Source organism: Pseudophryne corroboree, chromosome 1 (assembly GCF_028390025.1).
Source record: "Pseudophryne corroboree isolate aPseCor3 chromosome 1, aPseCor3.hap2, whole genome shotgun sequence".
In the NCBI taxonomy this organism is placed as follows: domain Eukaryota; kingdom Metazoa; phylum Chordata; class Amphibia; order Anura; family Myobatrachidae; genus Pseudophryne; species Pseudophryne corroboree.
This window is the reverse complement of record NC_086444.1, coordinates 871,646,118-871,673,173: the sequence shown is the minus strand read 5'-3', so window position 1 is coordinate 871,673,173 and position 27,056 is coordinate 871,646,118. Positions and strand designations below refer to the sequence as shown.

The following is a 27,056-nucleotide window of genomic DNA, read 5'->3' as shown; positions in this document are numbered from 1 at the left end:
CCTAGTACTCGGTCATCCACTAAAATCCAAGATCCTAACGATCTTAAATCGGTAGGGATTCTAAAAATCACACATTATTAAGTTCAACTGTATCGTTTAAACCTTGTGGGGACAATGTTTGTAATTGGAAGATCCAAAAAGCCTCCCGCTTACACAACCTGTTGAATCTATCACCACCCCTACTAGTTGGCTTAACCTGTTCAATTGCTCTCAGTGTGAACTTATTTTGTTTCCCCTTTTGACATGAAGCAATATGACTAGAAAGGGTATGTGTCTTCAGACCTTTCAAAATATTGCGCCTGTGTTCAAGAAACCGCATATGTAGGGGGCGTATCGTCCTACCCACATATTGGATCCCGCAAAAACACTGAATCACATAAATCACGTAATTGGATCTGCAGTTTAAAAAAGCAGTGATCTCAAATTCCTCTTTGGTGACATGCGAAGTAATCATAGTGCATTTATGGTCCACATATGAACAGGTAATACATCTTTCTTTCCCACATTTAAAAAACCCTTTTGGTCTGGGAGGTAACCTAAACTCCTGTTCATTAATATCCACACTAGATAATGTAGATGTTCTTTTAAACAAACTTGGCGCCAGCCTCTGTTTCAAGTTTTGTGCTTTCTTGAATATAACAGGATTCTTATCCGTGATGACACCCTCTAAAAACCGATCTGACTGTAGGATAGTGAGATTCTTAGAAATTATCTTCTTGATTTGGCTCGCAGCTGAATTATATTGTGTAACAAATATAGGGACCTGGCTAAACCTCATATCTTTTTTAGGCAATCTCCTGGTGGAATTCAGCATCAATGGTCTAGAGCAACTTGAAGCTGCCTCTAATGCCCCATCAAGGAGGTGGGTGGGGTAACCCTGTCTAACAAATGATGTATACATATCCTTTGCTTGTAGCTTAAAAGATTCTTCTGTGGAACAATTCCTGCGTAATCGGAGAAACTGGCCTTTAGGAATATTATTTTTCCAAGGATGATAATGACCACTTCTGTAATGCAGGTAATTACCACAATCCACCTCCTTGATATAGGTAGAAGATTCTATTCTACAGTCTCTTATAGAAATGGTAATATCCAGAAAATTAAGACTATTCGGACTAGAATTATATATAAATTTCAAACCCAAAAAATTGGAATTAAGATAGGAATTGAAAACTGATAATGATCCTATGTCACCCTCCCAAATCATAAATATGTCGTCAATATATCTGCCATAGAGAACTAGGTTCGCGCCAATGTGGCTATTGGAAATATGATGATGTTCAAACCAGCCCAAAAAAAGGTTGGCAAAACTTGGCGCGAATCTAGTTCCCATGGCAGTCCCTTTAACCTGTAAATAAAATCGGGAATCAAAGGAAAAGTAATTATGCTCTAAAATAAACCTAATGGAATGTAATATAAACTTGTGATATAGAGTCTTTATATACCAACATATCACATGAATGGGGTTTATTGGCTATTAATTATTACTTAACACATGATCCAGAAGTGTCTGATAACTTGAGACATTTTATATTACATTCCATTAGGTTTATTTTAGAGCATAATTACTTTTCCTTTGATTCCCGATTTTATTTACAGGTTAAAGGGACTGCCATGGGAACTAGATTCGCGCCAAGTTTTGCCAACCTTTTTTTGGGCTGGTTTGAACATCATCATATTTCCAATAGCCACATTGGCGCGAACCTAGTTCTCTATGGCAGATATATTGACGACATATTTATGATTTGGGAGGGTGACATAGGATCATTATCAGTTTTCAATTCCTATCTTAATTCCAATTTTTTGGGTTTGAAATTTATATATAATTCTAGTCCGAATAGTCTTAATTTTCTGGATATTACCATTTCTATAAGAGACTGTAGAATAGAATCTTCTACCTATATCAAGGAGGTGGATTGTGGTAATTACCTGCATTACAGAAGTGGTCATTATCATCCTTGGAAAAATAATATTCCTAAAGGCCAGTTTCTCCGATTACGCAGGAATTGTTCCACAGAAGAATCTTTTAAGCTACAAGCAAAGGATATGTATACATCATTTGTTAGACAGGGTTACCCCACCCACCTCCTTGATGGGGCATTAGAGGCAGCTTCAAGTTGCTCTAGACCATTGATGCTGAATTCCACCAGGAGATTGCCTAAAAAAGATATGAGGTTTAGCCAGGTCCCTATATTTGTTACACAATATAATTCAGCTGCGAGCCAAATCAAGAAGATAATTTCTAAGAATCTCACTATCCTACAGTCAGATCGGTTTTTAGAGGGTGTCATCACGGATAAGAATCCTGTTATATTCAAGAAAGCACAAAACTTGAAACAGAGGCTGGCGCCAAGTTTGTTTAAAAGAACATCTACATTATCTAGTGTGGATATTAATGAACAGGAGTTTAGGTTACCTCCCAGACCAAAAGGGTTTTTTAAATGTGGGAAAGAAAGATGTATTACCTGTTCATATGTGGACCATAAATGCACTATGATTACTTCGCATGTCACCAAAGAGGAATTTGAGATCACTGCTTTTTTAAACTGCAGATCCAATTACGTGATTTATGTGATTCAGTGTTTTTGCGGGATCCAATATGTGGGTAGGACGATACGCCCCCTACATATGCGGTTTCTTGAACACAGGCGCAATATTTTGAAAGGTCTGAAGACACATACCCTTTCTAGTCATATTGCTTCATGTCAAAAGGGGAAACAAAATAAGTTCACACTGAGAGCAATTGAACAGGTTAAGCCAACTAGTAGGGGTGGTGATAGATTCAACAGGTTGTGTAAGCGGGAGGCTTTTTGGATCTTCCAATTACAAACATTGTCCCCACAAGGTTTAAACGATACAGTTGAACTTAATAATGTGTGATTTTTAGAATCCCTACCGATTTAAGATCGTTAGGATCTTGGATTTTAGTGGATGACCGAGTACTAGGTTTTCAGCTGGGTTATTATGATACCATCATTCTTATAAATTTCTTTTTCTTCTCTCCTTTTCTTCTTTTATTTATTTTTATCAGTATTAGTTGTCCCAATGGAATAATTGAGGGTAATTGAATTGTTAGTTACTAGTATTTTATTGGTAGTTAGACTTCTAGTCCATTCATATTATGCCTATACGGATAGGTAGTTTTACATCCTCTGTCCATGTATGATCATGCAATATATTTTTATGTATATTTTTCATATATTGATAATGGTTTTTTAGCTATAAAAGGTTTTTTTGATATATGCCATTTAAACTAAAAATTTATTAATTTATTTAAATGAGCTTGAGTCTGTGGTTTAATGCGTACTTCTATTATAATATATTTTAGTTTATTCATTATACCTCTTTTTCTTCATGTTCTGATAGATGAGTATTATATTATTAATTAATTTGTGTATTTGGAGGTGTCATGTGTTGGACCCTGCAGGCGGGGTTGACATTCGTTAGACAGACCTTTTTTTGGATGAGTTTAAATATATCTCTCCTTTTTAGGTTAGTTCTTCCCTTTGTTTTCCCCGTAGACGGGTCATATGATGTGACACAGTCCTAATTCTTGTGCTGATATATATGCTTTTATTTATATATTTATTATAATTTACATTTATATTTTTATTTAATATATGTTCTTTTTATATATTTTCTTTAATGACTATAGATTACAAATGAAATATTAGTCATATATTGATGTACAGATTATTGGGTATTTATATTTATATATATATTCTTTATCTATTTCTTTATCATTTATTTGTAACACATTTATAGAAAACGGGTTTTTTATGAATTATAACTATTACCGTTTCATTTTGCATTTATATATGTTTTTCACTTCACTATTCATATGATTTATTGTGGTACACTATATTTATTATGTCTTTATACCTTCAGACACGCCACTCCTGAGATCTGTTTGATTGTTTTTTGAAAGATTAAATATTAATGATACTAATTTTAGTTTATATATTCACTATTTCTGTATTTCTATATATATTTTTTTCATTTTTTTCATATATTTATTTTCTATATATTTATATTATTTCATATATTGGCTTTTGATCCTAATATTTTAGCATGACACTGAGATTTATACATAGGTATTGAGAAATATATTAGACTCTTTCACTTCAACTCGATTTCTATGGGTGAATAGTTGGAAATTCATCAGCTGTTTCTGTTTAGACAATTAACGGGGAGCTTTAAATACAGCCAGATGAGGACTCCCTTTTATTACACTTCCTCTGATGAAACGACCAGTGCCTACGGTCGAGAAACGCGTTAGGTTGAACGGCTCTGGAGTGATCCACGGTTATACACCATCTCTCTGCGATTGGGAGACGAACGGACATCACCAACAGCCCTAACCTGCCCATAACCGCCACAGTTATTTTCCTCTTTAACATCCCAGCCTAAAGGATTACCCAGCTGCACTGTCGGAGGAGCACCCAGGCAGTGCAGCACTGAACGGCTTGTGGATTGGTAACGGCGGAGGTCCGGTGAACATCCGGCCGGACGGACGGCTATTGCATTCACTGGCACGGGTGAGACTGCTACGAGTGATACGGGGTTTATTCATTTATACATTATCCCGTCATTATAGCTACCCACATATATGGCCTCGTTGGGCTAGGTGCTATTTGAGTCATTCGGGACTTTGTTCCAGTATTTTTTGTTCACATTTATCATCTTGTTGCGGGACTGCATTATCACGGCATTGGCTGCCCACATTAAACAGCTGCCTAAGGCTAGGTGCTTTTACCGAGACTTTCATTAGTTTTTGGTCTAAAAGACGGGACTGGTGTCTATTCATTAGCTCCAACATTTAGCAATTACATCAGCAGCCGTATGAGGTTAATTCCCTCACGAGACTTTTGGATACATATATAACGGCTAACTATTACTATTTTAGACTGTTGTTGGAAGAATCCTGAGCTCTTACCATCTATGCAAATTATATGATATCTTCTAGACAACAATCTTTCATTTTTCTATTCGATCTTTTGATACATCCTATTTGTGCACAATTTATTAAGTATTAATTAAGGCTGGCCAGCCATTGTTCTTCAGGATTATATATATCTGTATCCATTATTGATCCTTTAGAATATTAATCATATATGAGAACAACTAGTTGGTAATATATTTTATGATTATGTTGTTTTATTTATTTTAAATTTATTTGTAATATCCTACTGTGGTCACTCCGAGGAATATATATTTGAATTGAATATTTTTTAATAACTACAATTACTATTTAATAAAATAGATTAATATATTTTTAGTTTGGCTCTTCCTTTTGCGCACGTTTTGGTTCTTTTATCTTGTTCCTCTAAGACAGGACCTGTTGCAACAGGGGCCCTGTCTGTTCCAAGACTTACCGCGGCTGCATTTGACGGCGTGGCGGTTGAACGCCGGATCCTAGCGGAAAAAGGTATTCCGGATGAGGTCATTCCTACACTAATAAAGGCTAGGAAGGACGTGACATCAAAACATTATCACCGAATATGGCGAAAATATGTTTCTTGGTGTGAGGCCAGGAATGCTCCTACGGAAGAATCCCATCTGGGCCGTTTTCTTCACTTCCTACAAACTGGAGTGAATTTGGGCCTAAAATTAGGATCTATTAAGGTTCAGATTTTGGCCTTATCCATTTTCTTTCAAAAGGAATTGGCCTCTCTCCCAGAAGTACAGACGTTTGTGAAGGGAGTACTGCATATTCAGCCTCCTTTTGTACCTCCGGTGGCACCTTGGGACCTTAACGTGGTGTTAAGTTTCCTTAAGTCACATTGGTTTGAACCACTTAAAACGGTGGAGTTGAAATATCTCACTTGGAAGGTGGTCCTGTTGTTAACCTTGGCTTCGGCTAGGCGAGTTTCGGAATTAGCGGCTTTATCACATAAAAGCCCCTATCTGGTTTTCCATATGGATAGGGCGGAATTGCGGACTGTCCTCAATTCCTACCTGTCACAACTGAGGGCCTGAGCTGACGGGAGGCAGCCTCAGTTGTAGGGGCTGAGGTGTAATGGAACCTGGCAGGTTGTATCAGACCCCTAGACATATAGAAGAATTGCCCGAAGGCGTGACCACGACAACCAGGAATAAAAGTCAATGATGTTTATTTATGACAAACTCCATGCATCACAGTAGCAGTAAAGAAACATAAAAATCAGCAGAGAAATAATAATACAGTTCCTGGGTACTACAGGGTGGCAGGGGCCACAGAGCTCTGGTGGTATGAGACAGTTCTTATTATCTGCAAGTTAGAAAGTCCTTACCAGGCTCAACTGTAGCAATGCAGAAAGCCCAGGGTCGTACCAGCTGGTGTTCCAGGGAAAGCTGGACTGCTGAAGATAAAATGCTGCTGTGGGTACTGGTTAGAACCAGACAGGTGTTGGCACAGAGTGGATACTGGCTGGAACCAGTTAAATAACAAATGAGGCTTGAGAGCGATGCAATATGGATGAAATGTAGAATTTGAGAACGGAGAAATAATAATACCGGTGGAGAGAGGTAAACTGCAGAAAGGACACCGGCCCTTTAAGAGAAGCTGTACACTGCTGGAAGCTGGGCTGGAAGCAGGTGATTGTTGTAGCTGGAAACAGGTGAGTCCAGAATGGATCGGAGAGTCAGGCTACACCGCAGATGGAATGCTGGTACACCGGCCCTTTAAGAGAAGCTGTACACTGCTGGAAGCTGGGCTGGAAGCAGGTGATTGTTGAAGCTGGAAACAGGTGAGTCCAGAATGGATCGGAGAGTCAGGCTACACCGCAGATGGAATGCTGGTGCGGGTCTCTATAGCAGAAGTCTGGAGACAGGAGCTGGAACCTGGAAGACAATCACAGGAGAGAGACAAACTGGAACTAGGTTTGACAACCAAAGCACTGACGCCTTCCTTGCTCAGGCACAACCTATTTATACCTGCAGCAAGGAAGGCATTGGCTAGGCAATTATGCAAATTAATAATACTGACAACGGATTGGTAGGAAAGATCAGCTGACAGAATCCAAGATGGCTGCGCCCATGCAGACACTTGGAGGGAAGTTTGGATTGTAATCCATGTGGTCTGGAAAACAGTAATGGCGGCGCCGGCCACCGGAAACAGGAGACGCCAGGCTGACAGATGCACATCCAACCACGCGGACACAGCGGAGGCCGCGGCTGACGTAATCGCCACTCTGAATGCAGAAGCTCAGGGACGGCGGCGGAGGCCGCGGGAGACGCCATGCCAGATGTATAAGGCGTTACTGTGACTGCGTCCAGAGAGACAGGCGAGGATGTGGGAATGTGCACATCAGGATGACAGATGGGATCCGGTCCTGGAGCGCTGAGCCAGCCTTAGGAGGCATCTGATAGGTAAGAAATGGCGTCCAGATACCCGGATCGTGACACTACCTAAAGTGGTCTCATCTTTTCATATGAACCAACCTATTGTCGTGCCTGTGGCTACGCGTGACTTGGAGGATTCCGAGTCCCTTGATGTGGTCAGGGCTTTGAAAATTTACGTGGCCAGAACGGCTAGAGTCAGGAAGACAGAAGCACTGTTTGTCCTGTATGCAGCCAACAAGGTTGGCGCTCCCGCTTCAAAGCAGACTATTGCTCGCTGGATCTGTAACACGATTCAGCAGGCGCATTCTACGGCAGGATTGCCATTACCAAAATCGTTTAAGGCCCATTCCACTAGGAAGGTGGGCTCTTCTTGGGCGGCTGCCCGAGGGGTCTCGGCACTACAGCTGTGCCGAGCTGCTACTTGGTCGGGGTCAAACACCTTTGCAAAATTCTGTAAGTTTGATACCCTGGCTGAGGAGGACCTCCTGTTTGCTCATTCGGTGCTGCAGAGTCATCCGCACTCTCCCACCCGTTTGGGAGCTTTGGTATAATCCCCATGGTCCTTACGGAGTCCCCAGCATCCTCTAGGACGTTAGAGAAAATAAGATTTTAAACCTACCGGTAAATCTTTTTCTCGTAGTCCGTAGAGGATGCTGGGCGCCCGTCCCAAGTGCGGACTACTTCTGCAAGACTTGTATATAGTTATTGCTTACATAAGGGTTATGTTATAGTTTCATTGGTTTTGGACCGATGCTATGTTGTTTTTTCATACTGTTAACTAGATAGTATATCACAAGTTATACGGTGTGATTGGTGTGGCTGGTATGAATCTTGCCCTTGGATTAACTAAAATCCTTTCCTCGTACTGTCAGTCTCCTCTGGGCACAGTTTCTCTAACTGAGGTCTGGAGGAGGGGCATAGAGGGAGGAGCCAGTGCACACCCAGATCCAAAGTCTTTCTTAAAGTGCCCATGTCTCCTGCGGAGCCCGTCTATCCCCATGGTCCTTACGGAGTCCCCAGCATCCTCTACGGACTACGAGAAAAAGATTTACCGGCAGGTTTAAAATCTTATTTTATAAAGCTATTTTGGTACATTTCCTGTCTCACACAATACTCTGTACTTTAAAAATGAAGCTACTTCTTGGTTGCAATTTTTATTTCTATGAATATGTTTGTTCTTGTGATGTTTTGAACAGAATATGGTAAACTAGTACTTTGGGAATGGTGTGTTTTATGAATTATTAACATAAATAGTTGGTTTCACAATTACATGTGAACAAAATCCAAAATAGAGAAAAGGGCAGGCCTCTTATCACAAACAGACGGAGGTGAGGATGTTTTGTCATAAACCAGCCACATGCCTGATGTGGCGACAGACTCAAATGTGTAGGGATCTGCATATGGATGGAAACACACTATTTTTATGAGAAAATAAATCTTGTGTGCAGTGAAACAGACAATTCTCAGTGTGTGTACTATACAAAAATGATTCCCAGGTTTTTGGGTACTTTTATTCTGAAGTACAGTATAAGCTGAGTTATGGCTTCTTGTAATCATGAGAGTGCGGGCACATGGCATGTTAGTGTATGTGATACTTGTTTTACATTACTTTTAGTGACCCTGGAATTGCTCTTCTTCTTGGAAGGGCACACCTGCATACTGTCTTGGCACCATTCCACCCACAACTCCCATCTGGATCTCCTTCCCCATTATCTCCCAGAGGTGACCATTGAAAAGTAAGCAAATATGGCATAGATCCCATTAATGGGACTATTAAAGTAGTAGGACAAGACCTGAAGACTGCCGGCAAAAATGTAAGACTTAGCAGAGTGGCACGATAGCCATGTACCCATCAGCACATCAGTGAACACCCGCAAAGCTGCACTTTCTCCACCACTTTATTCCCTTTTAATAATCTTGTTTCACAAATACATTTATTTTCCTACAAACCTAGTCACTCTGGTGCTTCTACTCCACCCAGTTCATTCCCACTGCTTGTGCTAACTGCGTCTCTGCAGTTGCCACCATCTTATACCCCTTTTTCACTGACCTAAAAATCCTGGGGTTTTGCATGTGAAAGCTCATCAACCCGGGTTTCTAGTCAGTGGAAAAGGAAACTGGCCAGAACAAAGTTACCAGGGTCGGGGTTGAGACCAGGAAATTTTCTGGGTTGATAGACCTGGCAATTTCCCGGGTCACAATGGAAGAGCGGTATTCCTTTACAAACCCATGCTCTGTGATGAAATTCCATGCACCTTTTTGTTTTCCGTAATTGTCTTTCATTATAAACACATTTCTTGTGCTGAATAGAAAATCCTCATAGCCCTGTAAGGGTGTTGTACACACGGTGCGATTTTTCTTACGATTTTGACTATATTGTTAAAATTGTTAGAAAATATAGTGCATATCGCACCGTGTGTATAGTCCTTGCAATACCTATGCGCGGTCCTGCGGGATCGGCATCGCAAAGAAAAATAGACAGTGCAGGCAGCCCAACATTGACTATATCTGTTGTTCCAGGCTCCGGCTACATTGAATAGTCAATGTCGGGCTGTACAGCACATCGCACCGTGTGTACACAGATTACATAGTTGAACATGTCAATGTTAAATGTAATGTAATATACTACAATTAAACAATAACTGTGAATAAAGATCTCAAATCTCTAATATATCCTGTATCAGAGGATGTCCCAGTCATATTACTCTTCCCTTTTCACTTAATGCTGGAACACAGCAGGGTCTGTGGCCACCTGTCCCATTGTTAACTGGATGAAGCCCAATAATTAATTCCTCGGAAGCCAGCTAAACTCCTTCCCTGGATAATAACTTTCATTTGGTAATACCCTGATCCTGTAGTAGAATTAGCAGCTTAGAGACTGAAATGTGTCTTATTCAAGTAGTCTTTGCATTATGTTATTGGATAACTGCATAGTTAAACGTCACATAGTCAGACTGGACTAATGATTACAAATAGGCACCAATGGGTCATCCAGATATGTCATTTTTTTTTAAAATAAATATTTAATACTTTTTTGCCACTTTCTGTTTCTGGCAAAGTAATAATGCAACAGGCCATTTGTTTGTTTGTTTGTTTGTTTGTTTTACCCACAAGATTAACACATCTGGCATAACAAGGGTAAAAGTACTTTCATTGTGCTTACCAATTAAAATATATAATTAATATTCCACTACAATTAATATTCCACTACTTCTTGAAACAAATGTTTTAAGTAGATTTTAAAAATGTTGAGTAGCATTGCTATTTCTCTAATCCCATGTAAGGACTTGGTGGCTGCATTTAGCATTTCCCACTCTGCTCACTGAGTTAACATATTGTATATGTGTTTCTTTAAATATGTTTAGTAATATGGGTCCAGATTCATGTTTGTAAGGAATAGCACAGCTGCAAGGAAGCGGCTGTGCAATTCTGTCTAATTTAAAACACTGATATAGCAGGAGGTGTCTGTGAGAGTTGGACTAGGTATAGCCATCGGTGGGTTATCGATTTGTACTATCAATTGATAACCTCGATGATGGCAAATCATCTGTAAGGGAACCATCAATGGTTTTGATCATCGATGGTCACCCTTACTTTAATATCGAGTAAGTCGCGGGCCAATCAGGGCCCGGGAGCGTGGCTTTGCGGGTGTCAGGGGCGGAGCTATACTCCGTTACCCTGACACCCTGAAAGATAAAATTATATATATATATATATATATATATATATATTTGATAACTCTTTAACATCGATAGTGAGAATCCATCTGGTTCTCCCCATCAATGGTAAAAGTAGTTAACATCGGTCATAGACCATCAATGATTTAGAATCATCGATGGTCGATGGCCATCCCTAAGTTGGACACCTCCAGTTAGCAATAGTGGGGATCCGAGTGCTGCGTTGGAGGACACAGCCTCAGATCACCAATGTGACCCTGGGTAGAATTGGGTTTTGCATCTGTGCAGACCCCCAAACATTGTATTTGTATGCAAACAGGTTTGCGTACAATTATGAATCAAGCTCACAGTTAGAAACACAGTACAGAAAATAAAGTACATTCTCTTTAAAATCAATATTTTACATAGCCAGGCACACTTAACAATCATTGTCCTCACCAAGTGCTACAATTTCATAAAACTAAACTCATGTACAAATAGCACACATCAATTTTGCCTTTCTCATTATTTATGAAAAAAATAAATAAGATAAGCAAATATGATGAAACGATTAGGGTACAGTAAGAATTTTCCAAAATTACTTTATCAGCCTATCACAGGGGTAGGCAGGGCTGCAGAGAAGGGGAGTGCAGATACTAATTACAAGTCCACCTCCACCCACCCTCCTCCTCCTTCTTACCTGTCAGCATCCAGTGTCTCAGCCCCTCCCCACCAACCCATGGATTGCCAGACATTCAAAATTATAGAACACCACCTATACAACGTACAGAAACATTGACAGAACTTATAGTTGGGTGCTGAAATTTTTGGTGCTTCCCTGTCCCTCCTTTTCTGAAGCTAGTTTGCTCAGGTTTGGTTGATAATTTGTAGTCTGGAGTGAACACACGTTTCAGAATTTTATCTTGTTATATGACTGAGCAGAAATAACTGTGGCAGGGTTCACTCGCCAGAGGCCCAAGCTTCATAGTATATGCAGGCCATGCTTTGGTTCTTCGGTTTGAGGGTGTACAGTGTGCTAAAAGGGTATGCTTTGTAAGTAAAGGCAATGGAAGCTGAGGTGAGGAGCATGCCTAGTTAGACAGAGATTGACTACCACAAGTGCCACTCAGAACAACCTTTTGCCCACACAGGAATGGCAGATATTACATTGCTAAATATGTTACAAGTTATTTGTAAACGGTGCGTTATCTTTTAAAAACCTTTGGGGGGCTGCAGCGATATCTGCTGTGATCTCTCCTTGGTATGTTTAAGAGATACTTAATATTTGCCATTATCTCCCGAAAATGTGTGTTTTCTGGGAATATCCTGCAATATTATTTGATAAATAGGCCCCTTAGTATTTGACCAATAAATGTGTAATTATAGTAGAAATACACTCTGCTATGCAACACAGAAACGGTCTCTGAGTCCAACTCTTCGTTCTCTATGCCTATCAACTCAATGCATGAGTCGTGTAATGTGAAATAATGAGAGGACCCTGTCTATGACCATCCTTAGGCTATGTACACACTAGTACGATGTGCGCCCCATGCGATATTGTATACAATTTCCACGACATAAGATATCGGGCATACACACTATACAATGAAACAATAAGATAAAATGAAATGATATCTTATGGGGTTGGAGTTGTTTTTAGGGGCGCAAAAGGAGGAGGAGGAGGAGGGTCCAGGCTGATGTCAATGCTCTAAAATGGTATGGTTGTATGTACACACTACAAAAAAGATCAGGATATTGCACCATCAAGACTGCATGCAGGTCAGATATTGGATGTCAAATGTGACCCGCGGGGCCACACATCATATGATAAATCGTGTGTACACCCTATGCAATATTGTATGTGTACACACTATGCAATAGTGTGTATGCAGCCTTAGACTGTATTCTCCTAAACCCCCAATATTGTATTTAGAAAAAAAGCATGCATTAAATGTATTTGATTTGCATTAGATTTGTTTGTATTTCTCTAACTTTTACTCCTCCACCTATTCAGTCTCTCATAATAAGACTTAAGGGCCCCATACACTAGAATGATAATGCCCGATTTCATCCAATTCTGGGCATTCAGGCCGGTATATCGGGTGAAATTGGACATTTTGGAGGTGTTTCCTGATCCGATCCGATGCTCGTTCCCGTGAGGGTCGGATCGGCTCCTCTAGATCGTTAATGCTGCACTTGTGATATGTCAGTTCCCGCAGGCATGGCTGGGATCGCATACGATATTGTATGGAATCGTATGGAACCACTCCTGGGAAGCTCCCGGGAGAGTTCAAGGGAAATCGGCTCCGACTTCAGCCTCAGACATATCGTTGTAGTGTATGGGGCCCTTTAGGGCCTGTGTTCCAAGAAGGCATCATAAATTGGGAGCAGTACATGTATTTTTTTATTATTATTTTTAAATGCTGTTTGTGTATTATAAGAAGTTAATCTTCAATTTCAGATTGTTCAGGAAATAATTGGGATCTTTGAGAAAGTGTCCACTAAGATCTAATCTACGTCTTGTGATATTGCAGTAAATATGTGGTTTTAGGAACTGGCTGTTTTTCATTTGGAAAAGAAACAAAAAACATGGACTCGTTTCTAAAAATGTAGTTGTAAAACTGAAAGGAAATATGTGTGACAGCTAAATGTGTAGGGTGCGCCTTATACGAAGGACTGGAGCACAAATAATTACCGCTAATGGCAACGCCAAGTGTCATGTGCAAGCTGTAGGAAGATAGTTCAGAAGAGGAGTGACTCTGCATTGTAGCTAAACTAAATTTATTATTCTGTTATTCCTATTATCAGACTAGTGTCCGGAAAATGCTAATTCCTGGTATTAGTCATTGCCTGAGCAGAATCATAATGTTAAATTATTGTGAGTCTTGGTGTTTATTAGATCAACTACATAAGGTGGGGAATTTTACTCTGGAACTGAGGTGACCCTAGACGAGGAGGAAAGGAGGACATGCTTATGAACGGAGCTCCTTTTTTGTTTTACATCTACCGCTACCTCTATATACTTCGTATAGTCTCACCCTCATTTATTTTGACTGTCTACTGTTTGCTATGTTTATGATTTAAAAAAGCTTTTATACAAACTTTCACCGCTGTATGGGGGTGATTCATAACTGATCGCTGCTGTGCGTTTTTGCACAGTGGGTAATCAGGTACTAACTGCGCATGTGTATGCACCGCAATGCCCACGCACATCTGACAGCAACAAAGGGCATCGCCAGTCAGCGACGGGATGGTGCGAAAAATCTGATCGCATAGGCATTTGCAAAGTGATTGACAAGAGGAAGCCGTTTGAGGGTGGTAACTGACGTTTATTGGGAGTGTCAGGGAAAACGCTGGCGTGCCCAAGCGTTTTCTGGGGGGGGGTGATGTCTGCTCTGACCCCGATCAGCGTGTTGTGATCGCACTGTAGGAGTAAGTTCTGGGCTGTGCAGAGACTGCACAGAGTGGATTTTAGCAGCTCAGTGTACACTTAGGATCGCACACTTACACAGCAAATTTACACTCCCCCCGGAGGCGGCGACTATCTGAACGCAGAACAGCAAAGTTAGCAGCCCAGCGATCAGATCTGAATCCCCTATGTGCATTCTACCTATGCTGAGGGTCTATCTGTATTAAAGAACAAGGAGTAAGGAAGGCTTCTGAGCTAAAGACCAACCCAATTTTATACACGATGATGGTCATTACCTGTTGTGGATGGTTATTTGAGAAGCCTGATCACTACCCACCATTGTGAGTGTTTGGTTAAGGGGGAGCACCCCACCATACTGCAGTTCAATTCAATTCACAGATTATCGTGTGTGTGTGTCCCAAGGTGATTACAGGGGAACTGTTGCACCCTCCGTTTATGTATGAACCACACATCTGCTGGGGATCAGTATGGGATACCGACAGTCTGGATCCCGCGGTCATCGGACTGACGTCAGAATCCCAATGGTGAGTGCAACATGTCCCCTTGCGGGCTCGCAGTGCTCACCACGCTTCGACAGGCTCAGTGGCGAGCTGCCACACTAATTTATTCCCCAGTGGAACCCTCCCCCCACGACCCGAGTGGGGATTCTGGGCTCCGGTCGGCTGTCGGCATTCCGTCGTTGGTATCTTGACAGCTGGGATTGCGACAGCCGGGAAAGTAACTGATTCCCATCTGCTGAAGTGGAAGAAAAAGTATTGTATTGAAGGGAAGTGTGGTTAGTGTTTTCTTTATGCACCTATGTTTAGTATTAGAAACTGTGTTTCTACAATTACATAAGCAGTCAACACAAATGTAAAAATAAATAAAAATGTTTTATAGTACAGGTTGAGTATCCCATATCCAAATATTCCAAAATACGGAATATTCCGAAATACAGACTTTTTTGAGTGAGAGTGAGATAATGAAACCTTTGTTTTTTGATGACTCAATGTATACAAAATTTGTTTAATACACAAAGTTATGAAAAATATTGTATTAAATGACCTTCAGGCTGTGTGTATAAGGTGTATATGAAACATAAATGAATTGTGTGAATGTAGACACACTTTGTTTAATGTACAAAGTTATAAAAAATATTGGCTAAAATTACCTTCAGGCTGTGTGTATAAGGTGTATATGAAACATAAATGCATTCTGTGCTTAGATTTAGGTCCCATCACCATAATATCTCATTATAGTATGCAATTATTCCAAACTACGTAAAAATCCGATATCCAAAATACCTCCGGTCCCAAGCATTTTGGATAAGGGATACTCAACCTGTATTACTGACATCCAGAAAATGATGATGTTCGCACCAAGCAGTATGGCTACTTTGTAATGTCATTGCCATTCTAAGATAAAGCTAGGCATCTTACTTTTTTTAAATACCCAAACATGACCTCAGACCCCTAATTACACAATATGCACTCAGCCTACACTTGCTATAAAATTCCCCCATATGCCACTTATACCGCACCACACACTACACACACCTGAACTCCTGTCCCTGCTAGATGGCTATTTTATGGCCTAAAAATACTTATACTTACACTTACACTTACAGAGGAAGGAGGGAGTGCGCAGAATACACTGCAATTCCTCCTCCAGTGTGTAGTGTGACCCTATACAGAAGCCAACTGATCCTATCAAAACTGAATAAGTTAGGATGTAGACACAGAGCTGGGGGGCTGCAGGAGAAGATCCAGCTGGCCACAGCCATCCTGCAGGACACCCGATGCCCACTAACGCTGCATACAGGTGAAACTCAGTAAATTAGAATATTGTGCAAAAGTTCATTTATTTCAGTAATTCAACTTAAAAGGTGAAACTAATATAATAATAATAATAATAATAATATTATTATTATTATTATTATTATCCTTTATTATTATTAGTATCCTTTATTTATATGGTGCCACAAGGGTTCCGCAGCGCCCAATTACAGAGTACATAAATAATCAAAACAGGAAAACAGCAACTTACAGTTGACAACAATATAGGACAAGTACAGGGTAACTAAACATCAGCAGATGACACTGGAATAAGTATCAGGTGGCAAAAGACTACTGGATTTGGTGCAGTTGAAGATTATTAAAGTAAGAAGAAGAATAAGCATATGAGGGCCCTACTTGTGAGAGCTTACTTTCTAAAGGGGAGGGGTGACACAGACGGGATACATAGAGAGCATGGAACAGGGGGTTAGGATGAGATTTGGCTGAGTTTAGTGGGTCTTGAGAGTCCGTTTGAAGTTTTGTGGAGAGGTAGGGAATTCCAGAGAAATGGGGCAGCATGTGATAAATCTTGGAGGTAGGAGTGGGAGGAAGTAATCAGTAGGCAGGAGAGTCCGCGTGCATTAGCAGAGCCAAGAGGACGGGTGGGAGTGTAAAGGGAGATAAGGTCAGAAATGTAGATGGGAGTGGAGTGGGTGAGGGCTTTGTGAGTGTGAGAAGCTTGAAATGGATTCTGAAAGGGAAGGGGAGCCAGTGAAGGTCTTGTAAGAGAGGAGAGGTGGACGTAGTGTGTTTGGTGAGGAAAATGAGCCAGGCAGCAGCATTGTAGTAGAGAGAGGTATTTGTCAGGAATGCCAGTCAGGAGGAGATTACAGTAGTCCAGTCTGGAGATGACCAGTAAGTGGATAAGAGTCTTAGTAGCATCCTGGGTCAGAAAGGGTCTGATCCTGGAAATATCTTTTAGATGAAAACGGCAGGTTTGCGAGAGGTTCTGAATGTGTGGTTTGAAAGAGAGGGAGGAGTCACGGATTACTCCAAGACAGCGCACTCGGGGGCTAGAGGAGATAGTAGTGCCATCAAGAGATAATGAGATTGTAGGAGGTGAGGTTATGCGGGAGGGAGGGAAGATGATCAGCTCGGTCTTAGATATGTTAAGTTTAAGTAAGCACTGGGACATCCAAACAGAGATAGCAGAGAGACAGTTGGAGATACGAGTGAGGAGAGCAGGGAGAGGCCTGTAGACTCATTACATGCAAAGTGAGATACTTCAAGCCTTTATTTGTTATCATTTTGATGATTGTGGCTTACAGCTTAATATAACCCCAAATCCAAAATCTCAGAAAATTAGACTATTACATAAAATCAATAAAAAAAGGATTTTAAATACATAAATGTCAGCCCTCTGAAAAGTATAATCATACATATGTACTCAGTACTTGGTTTGGACCCCTTTTGCGTGAATTACTGCCTCAGTGCGGCGTGTCATGGATTCTATCAGCCTGCAGCACTGCTGAGGTGTTATGGAAGGCCAGGATGCTTCAATAGCGGCCTTCAGCTCTTTTGCAGTGTTCGGTCTCATGTCTATCATCTTTCTCTTGGCAATGCCCCATAGATTCTCTATGGGGTTCAGGTCAGGCGAGTTTGCTGGCCAATCCAGCACGGTTATCCCACGGTCATTGAACCAGGTTTTGGTACTTTTGGCAGTGTAGGCAGGTGCCAAGTCCTGCTGGAAAATGAAGTCAGCATCTCCATAAAGCTTGTCTGCTGAAGGAAGCATGAAGTGCTCTAAAATGTCCTGGTAGATGGCTGCGTTGACTGTGGACTTAATAAAACAGTGGACCAACACCATAAGATGACATGGCTCCCCAAATCAACACAGACTGTGGAAACTTCACACTGGACTTCAAGCATCTTGAATTGTGTGCCTCTCCATTCTCCCTCCATACTCTGGGACCTTGGTTTCCAAATGAGATGCAAAATTTGTTCTCATCAGAAAGAGGACTTTGGACCATTGAGCAACAGACCAGTTCTTTTTTTAATGTCAGGAAAAGGCCATTCAAAAGTGTGAGTGAGCTTCACAAGGAGTGGACTGAGGCTGGAGTTAGTGCATTAAGAGCCTCCACACACAGACGGATCCTGGACATGGGCTTCAAATGTCATATTCCTCTTGTCAAGCTGCTCCTGAACAACAAACAACGTCAGTAGCGTCTTACCAGGGCTAAAGAAAAAAGAGAATCTATGGGGCATTGCCAAGAGAAAGATGAGAGACATGAGACCTGACAATGCAGATGAGCTGAAGGCCGCTATTGAAGCATCCTGGTCTTCCATAACACCTCAGCAGTGCCACAGGCTGATAGAATCCATGCCACACCACATTGAGGCAGTAATTCATGCAGAAGGGGCCCAAACCAAGTACTGAGTACATATGCATGATTATATTTTTCAGAGGGCCGACATTTCTGTATTTAAAATCCTTTTTTTTATTGATTTTATGTAATAGTCTAATTTTCTGAGATTTTGGTTTTGGGGTTATATTAAGCTGTAATCCACAATCATCAAAATTATAACACATAAAGGCTTGAAATATCTCACTTTGCATGTAATGAGTCTATATAATATATTAGTTTTACCTTTTAAGTTGAATTACCGAAATAAATGAACTTTTGCACAATATTCTCATTTTCTGAGCTTCACCCGTACATACTAAAATTATAGATATGACATATTGTGCTGAGACACGTGCATAACAGCCATCTTTTATCTGCAAGCTAAAATAAAACAACAATCACCATTTCAGTAAAAATTAGATTCAATAAATGTAATTATGCAGATCCCCAAAATCCCCCAAAAACTGAAAATAATCCCTTAGAAAATGTAAGGGGCTATTGTCTGCTACTTCATTATCCCTCTCTGCCACACACTCCGTCCTTTATGGACCTGGCCACAACAGCAATGACAAGATGTTACTCATCACATACCACTGCATAGGCAAACACTGGGGGGGGGGGGGTTTGCCTGAAAACCCCCCTACTCTTAGCCAGCAGCTCATTTTATGACCATGATAGCAGTAGCTGAAGCTAGAACATACAGTTTAAGGCAGTGGTTCCCAAACTGTGCGCCTAGGCACCCTGGGATGCCTCAGGACACTAGGCAGGAGTGCCTTGGATTGGTGTTCCAAGACCAATTCAAACTATTTTTGGTCAAAGTAATAGACAAAACCAGTGCTTGTGGCTGCCAATTGTAAAATATAAGGACAAACAGAGGCAAATATTGTCCAGCACCACTCTAAAGAAACTAAGGATGACACATAAACATAATTTACTTATTGCTTTCTAAAGTTCTCAATAAGAAACGTTTGACCTAGGGGTGCCGTGAAGAAATTCTGATACTCTTGTGCACCATGATTCAAAAAAGTTTGGGAACCACTGGTTTAAGGGACAAAGTGGAGCTGCTGCGTATGTAGCAGCTTCCTCTACCAAGTTTGCTGTGTGTGGAGATCTGAGTGCTCAATCAGTGCCCTGGACCAGAAAGTTACTGCAGGAAGCAGAGACAGGCACCTTACCATGAGGTAGGAGAGTGTGGACAGTTAGTGTGCCTTGAGAACCGTGCTTGAGAAACACTGGCCTATACAATGTACAGCAGCTGTAGTGCTAATGGTTAATGCTGTATTCCATACAGTATCCAGTTTATAAAATAAATATATATATATATATAATGTGTGTATTATATACACACACACACGTGTCCAGGGTCGGTAGGTTCTTCTACTGCTCCCTTCGTCTTCTGCACTTGATCCAATGTTTTTGGCATTTGGAAACCCCCTCTCCAAAAACCCTGTGTTTGACCCTGACTAAGCCAAATCCGATTATTGTGTTGTGATACTGTAGTATTATCACACCAATCTAGGCGGACAGGAGAGCTCTGGGAGGAAACAAAAAGATTGGTAGTGGCAATAAATGGCAATTGTGCTGAAGTGGGCTATAAGCTGACTAAATGGTACGTAAAAATGAGGTAGAATTAGAATATTTATTTACATTACACAAATACAAAGGGAACTTAGTAATACAGTATAGGGGTTGAGTTCCTTTACTTCCAAAGGAGGCAGTGAGATTTATCTATTGCTATCTCTCAAAGTTTTTATAATGTGCGTACATTTTATCAATACTGTTGGCTTTTGGCATTTACCTGCCTCATGAAGTTGCCTGTTTAGATCAATGGAAACCTATTTTGCAATATTTCACATGCCCATTCTCTGACCCCCATTGTCTTGTTACTAGTGGGATGGGGGTACAGTATGTGCAGAGTATGTTGCTGAAACATGATGAGTGTAACTTCCCAATAACCTTTTTTTTTTCTTTTATCAGTAAAAGGGTTAATAAACAGACCACAGATCATACAGTTCATTACAGTAAAGCCAATATACTGTAGCAAATAATAGAGGAATTGATGTTTCATAATTGCTTTAAAAAGGAAAATCAGATATAAACATGTGACTCAAGAGCTGGCTGTTCTTTATTTCCTTTTGTGGTCATTTCTGGAGTATGCTTTGTGCTTATAACAAAGTTAAAATAAATAAATAATAACAAAATGATTGAAACCTAGTTTGGAAATTGGTTTACAAAACACCTGTACACCTGACGTATAAGCTCAAAGACAATGCTGTGTGAAAAGAGTCCTAGCCGATGGTCCGAGCGGGTTTCTCTGGGGTGCACATTGCTGGTACATTCTCTCGTTTTCTGTGTTTATCACCATGGCAGATGCTGCAATTATTCAGTAAATAAGCACTGCCAAAATACAACACTTAACTCCTATTACAGTTTGGTTTCTTAATAAACATCCATCTAAAATGTAACCTAACATGGTATGTGTTACAATACTTGTATTTCATCTCTGGGGGAATAGAAGCCAAATGCTGTGTTAAGTTTCTCTGCACTATCTTTAGCCATAGAACTTTAAAAACAAGCGAAGCGAGAACATGACACTAATACCGCTTTCACATCGCAACAGCGGGTCGCACTCGGGTCTTATACACGGGCCCTTCCCAGGTGAGACCCCTTTCTGACTGGAGGCACCAACCCGGCATATTGTGTCATGTGACATGTGCGGAGGCAGTGTCTGGAGATCAGATCATGTCCAAGCGCTGCCTGCCCCTATAGCGACACCTCTCCCTATGGAGTGAACGGGTCCCAGGTCGCATCGATCCGGCAACCCTTTCACGTTGCTCTTCAACCCAGGAATAACCCTGCGTTGTTCCCGGGTTGAATTACCGGGTCAGTCAACCCAGGAAATTGTAGCATACCATTCGTACTTTCATACCCGCATCGACTCGGCAATATGCCGGGTTATTTGTGTAATGTGAAAGGGATATAACACAACTTTCCAGCATTGGCCTTGGATGGATTTTGTCAAGGCGCACACAAAAAGTGTAGGTCATACCATGTTGAAGGCATGGGCACGTCATTTTGTTACTTCCCCCTAGGTCACACCTAGCCCTTCAGATGCATTTGACAGATTGCAATCCCCCTTCTCTAAAAGGACCCTTGTATTGCCTTATGTGCCAATGGAAGCCACTACCAGCAGTCCCAGTAATTGGGACTACTAGGGGAGAGGTTCTTCCCTCACCAAACCAGCAGACATTGACAAACTGCAATGCAGACCTATTGTGCAGATATGCGCTGTGTAGATACAGATTTCTAAGCTTTATGACCTGTATATGGTGATAGCCGGCTGAAATAAATATCTAGGAGGACCTTTAGTTTCCAGATAAACTGAGAAGATGCGTTATTAATTAACAAGTGCGGTGAAATATCAGCTCAACACTGAACAAAGTATTTAACTCCAGAATTCGTAGCTATCTGAAAATTTTGGGGTTTAGTGGCCTTTAAAAGCATTATACAGGTTATTATGCGTTAGACTTTTTATTTCTACTGTAATATGAAACCACAAATGGAGATGTGCACTTAATGGCATTCTAAAAGCTTAACCTCACATAAGAGAGATCTTCTTATGAACACCCCCCCCCTCCCAAAAAAAAACAGAAACAAAAAAAACTGTCAGGGTTTTGACTAGCTCACTTCTGCCTGTAATGTCTGCTGTCCACATAGATGGCTGATGGGAACACGGAAGCTGCCTCCTGAGGAACAGCATCTCTGTCCATTCAGCATTTATTCGAAATGAACGTGCATTGTTTGGTTTTGGTTCTTCCAGGTTTTAGCAATGCTAGTTGCGAGCTCTTGGAAAAAGTGCAGGTGCCTCATAGTTGCTTGTGAGAGTACATATGTTAGGTTTTGGGGGGTTTTGTACAGCTAGCTAATAATTTTTTTGCTTTAGATACTCAGTGGTACTTCTTTTATTCAAACAGGTGGTGTTGCTAAATTGTCCTCATCCGATTGGACAGTTACAATGGCTGCCTAATCAGCTGCACTCAACATCCAAATATTAGCAGTAGTGGAATGAAAATGTACTTGTACCTCTATGATACGTACAGTGGACATAGGGCCTAATTCAGACCTGATCGCTGTGCTACAAATTACACTGTCCTGCGATTAGATAGTTGCCGCCTAGGGGGAGTGAAAATTCGCCCCGTGCAAGTGTGCGATTACATGTGTACACTGTGCGAAAATTCCCCTCAGTCAGCGGACAGCTGCAAAACCGTTCACATCACACTCACCATCGAATGTTTTTCCCATTCTGTGCAGTGTGTGCAGTCTGTGCGCAGCTCAATACTTACTCCTCCAGTGCGAAGGAATCAGGCTGATTGGGTCCGGAGCTGACGTCACACACCCACCCTGAAAACGCTTGGGAACACCTGTGTTTTTCCTGACACTCCCAGAAAACTGCCAGTTACCACCCTCAAATGGCCTCTTCCTATCAATCACCTTGCGAACGCCCATGCACTCAAAATTTTTGCACCATCCTGTCGCTGTTTGGCAAACGCCTGTGCATTGCAGTCTATACGCATGCGCAGTAGTTCAATAATCGCCCGCTGTGCGAAAACGTACAGCAGTGATCAGGTCTGAATCGGGCCCATAGACCCTTTTTTTGGACAGACCATGAAGCTAATGTTACCTGTCTTGATATTTGTCACCCGCCCTCCTGCTCCTTCTGTAGATTCAGTGGGCGATATTCAATTGTTTATCACTCATATAAAGTGACAGTGGTCCATTGTGCTTATTTATCGAGATTGTTGCTAATCCCGACCAACTACTACTATGAAAGTGGTCTTGTGGGCCTGTCAGGTTATGTTCCTGAAAGGCCCGCTAGACCCTTTGATAAGGTTTTGAGCCCCTGGACTTAAATTTAACAATGTTTCGGCCATTTCATTGTAAGGAACTTTCCTTTTTTTCAGGTATTATCTGAGAACCCTCCCCCGTCTCTTCCTCTTTTTGTTTTGAAAATTTGAGCATCCTTTCTTTCATTTTAATGTGCATGGCAACATTTTACAGCTCAGTCTGTTTTAGTGCCATCCGCAGGACATTTATAACTATTTTTTTTTGGTGCCTCAATAAATCTTATTTACAGAAAACAAGAGACAAAATGCATTTGTACTATAAACTGTGCACCTGCTAAAGCTGCTATACAGAAACTGATTTGCTGGTTACATATTAACGGTAGTCTTGGAGACGTGCTGTATTTGTTGCCAAGGAATATTGTCTACATTATTACAGTATATATGGTCAATAATACATTCTTTGTGGTTACAAATACCTTCTTTATCCACATTTATCATGTCTGTACTGTAAAAAAAAAAAAAGTTCAGTGGATTTTGTTCCTGAGGGGGATCAGTATGAAATACCTACAATCAAAATCCGGATGGTCAAAATCCCGCCAACAATTGACCAACAGTCAAAGTACCGACAAGATCAAAATACCGACATTTAAAATGTCGACAGGTCAAAAGTCGACAAGAGTTTTTCATATTTTTTGTGTCGACATGGACACCGTATAAGTGTACCGTGTCCCCTCGCATGGCTTGCTGCGCTCGCCATGCTTCAGACACAGTGCCTCGCAGCGCTCGGCACACTGTTATATTCCCACTCCAGGTCCACTGGGATGGTAAAGTATAAACAAGTCGGTTTCAATTAAAAACTTGTGTCGACTTTTTGACCTGTCGACATTTTAAATGTCGGTATTATGACCTTGGCAGTATTTTAAGTGTTGGTAAATGGTTGTCGGTATTTTGACCTTCGGATTTTTGATTGTAGGTAAATTCACTGCATCCCTCCTAAGATAACAATTGTGTAATTCTGTGATCACTGTTGTAACTTAATGAAACTGAAGACCTGGTCTGTCTGATTATTTATCCTGTCTAAAGTTACTGTCAGTATCAGCTGGTATTTTAGCTCAAAGTATTTTACACTTTTGCAGATCAAAATACAGTATATCCATATTGTATCCAACATTTGCCAGTCACCTAACGAAATGTGTCAAGAGATTAGACATCCAAATTTGGTTTCTATAGGATTTTAAATTCTGTTCATATACACTAAATTGGATACATGATGATTTGTCACTCTGATTAAATTATTATCTAATCTGAAATACAGATAATAGATTTTGACTCTTGGGCTAATGGGCCCTACACATTTAACGATCCGCCGCCGAGCTGCCCAATGGCGGATACGCCCTACGGGCGACCCAGCGGCTGGGGGGCAGTGACAGGGGGAGTGAAGTTCCTTCACTGCCCCCTTCACCCGGCTCCATAGAAGTGCAGGCAAATATGGACGAGATCCTCCATATTGGCCTGCATGCACAACCGACGGGGGACCAGCGATGAACGAGCGCAGGGCCGCGCATCGTTCATCGCTTGTGCCTCCACACTGAAAGATATAAACGGTATCTCGTTCTTAATGAACGAGATCGTTCATATCTTTCAGTCAGATCGACCAGTGTGTAGGGCCCATAACAATCTACACATAGAGGAGGTCACCATTTTGGGGCTGATTCAGAGTTGCAAACAAGACAAAAAAGTAACTACCTTTTTTCGTGCAGGGCAAATACTGTCTGCTTTTGCATGTAGCCCACAATTGCTGGAAAGCTTTATTTTTGCACTACAATTTAGATTTGTATTTGGACCCGCCCCTCTCACGTCTATATCCCTCTGCCCTATATGCAATGCAGCATGGTTTTACCAAGGTGCACAGTTACTTGGTCTTTTTATCCCCCCCGCTTTGCTCCCAACTGAGTATGTCTCTTTGGGCGGAATTCAATTGATTATTGCTTCTGATCTCCCGTCTAAAGTGATGAGAGATCAAGGTGGAGATATTTAATTGAGTCCCGTTATCGCACTGATCGTGCCCATAAAGGTCAGGAGCTTGGCGCGATTGTGAAAAGTGCCGCTTGGGCGCTCAACCAGGTCACCTTTTGTGCATTTCAGCTCCCCACCCCCGTGAGTGCAAGCTGAAATGCGGAAGCCAGCAGCCATCACACACGAACGGAGCTACAATTGAATAGCTCCGTTTGGGCACCATGTAGTGGCTGCCGGAGGGATAAGATTTGAATCTTGCCCTTTGTGTGCTGTTTCGGTCTCTAAATTCCCTCAATACAAAGCTACTTTCTAGAAACAAATGTCATTATAATAGCCCAACTTGTACAGATTTAAACAAATGTGAACTGACTTAAGTTCTTTGAGGTAAAACATCAGCGCTATGCACAAGGTAATGTCTGCATATATCAGTTTTTACTTTTCTTTTACTTTTTTTACTGATTTCAGTAAAAGGATTGATTTTATTTGTGATCCATTCTGTAAAATCATTTTTTTTAATAAACTTTGATTAACGCCATATAATATATGCTAATAATGTGGTTTTGTTTTCTTTCATAGGTGAATTACTTACTCAGCCAAGGCCAGAAGGGATAACTGAAATAATCTGTCCTAAAAATGGCAGTGAGAAAGTGAACGTAGCCCTGGTTTATCCCCCTACCCCCACAGTGATCAGCCCCTGCTCAAAGTGATCTCCCAATATCCCGCTTCTTTGCTGCAGTATTCCTGAGCTAAGTGACGACAGAAAGGAGTGAGCATTTGACAATTTAGACAATCGCCCAAATAATTATTTAAAAAAGGACTGTGGCCTTGTGGTATTTGGAATGCAGCTAAGGCACAACTCATTAACTGGGAGGCACCAATTTCCCTTCAGAGCTTTAAGGTGAGTAAATATGAAGGTGAACATGATTGTGTACTTGCAAAGAATACACAATCCTAGATTGCAGCACTGGAAATATGACACCCCACCCCCCCAAAAAAAGTGTGGACTTTCACTAATGTGCGAATGAAAGTAGAATAACCAGGATTATATAAAAGAAAGCTTTGCCAGGAATAATATTATTTACACTTACATATATAGCGCCTACATATTCCATATATACAGTTATATTTTGTGGTTGTGGATATTTTATAATAAGCTCTCGGAAACAAAAAAAATGTAGTTTAGTGAGTGCACTTAATTATGTTAATGAAAAACATAAACAGTTTAGGAACATTTAAATGACAACTAATGTTTACTCATAATGCACGATTGTAAAGTTTTCAACAGGCAATTTGTATGTTTTGTACATACCATCAAATTTAATAAAATCTTTTTTTTTTCTTTCCTATTATTGCTGGAGAGGAGTTGCTAGAATTGGGAGCTGGGTAGTAATAAAGCCTATCAGTATTTAAGGACAGAGGAGCTGATGCAGAGTAAATGCTCTCTCATACCCCTTTTCCACTAGCTCAAAAAACACGGGTAAATGCGCGCATTTACCTGTGTTTTTTGCTAATGGAAAAGGGTCCCACTGCGAAAACCCGGATCAAGTGATCCGGGAATCCTACCCGGGTAGCTTACCGGGTTGAACACGGCTCCCGTTCAGTGTATGGAATGGCGGCGCTGGGAGATC

At 41.0% G+C, this 27,056-nt stretch overlaps 1 protein-coding gene across 5 annotated transcripts in view; it reads left to right on the top strand.

Annotated features, from left to right (window-relative positions):
• Positions 1-27,056, top strand: part of MFHAS1 (multifunctional ROCO family signaling regulator 1) — a 150,485-nt gene that overhangs the window by 119,580 nt on the left and 3,849 nt on the right. The window contains exons 2-3 of one of the 5 annotated variants that reach the window (XM_063920043.1): positions 8,939-9,059; positions 26,005-26,093. In XM_063920043.1, the coding sequence (XP_063776113.1) occupies positions 8,939-9,059; positions 26,005-26,008 (125 nt within the window). In that variant the 3' untranslated portion in view covers positions 26,009-26,093. Of the gene's footprint in view, positions 1-8,938; positions 9,060-26,004; positions 26,328-27,056 lie in introns of those variants that run through there. The other 4 variants (XR_010177374.1, XR_010177375.1, XR_010177376.1 and 1 more) reach the window with 4 other exon arrangements.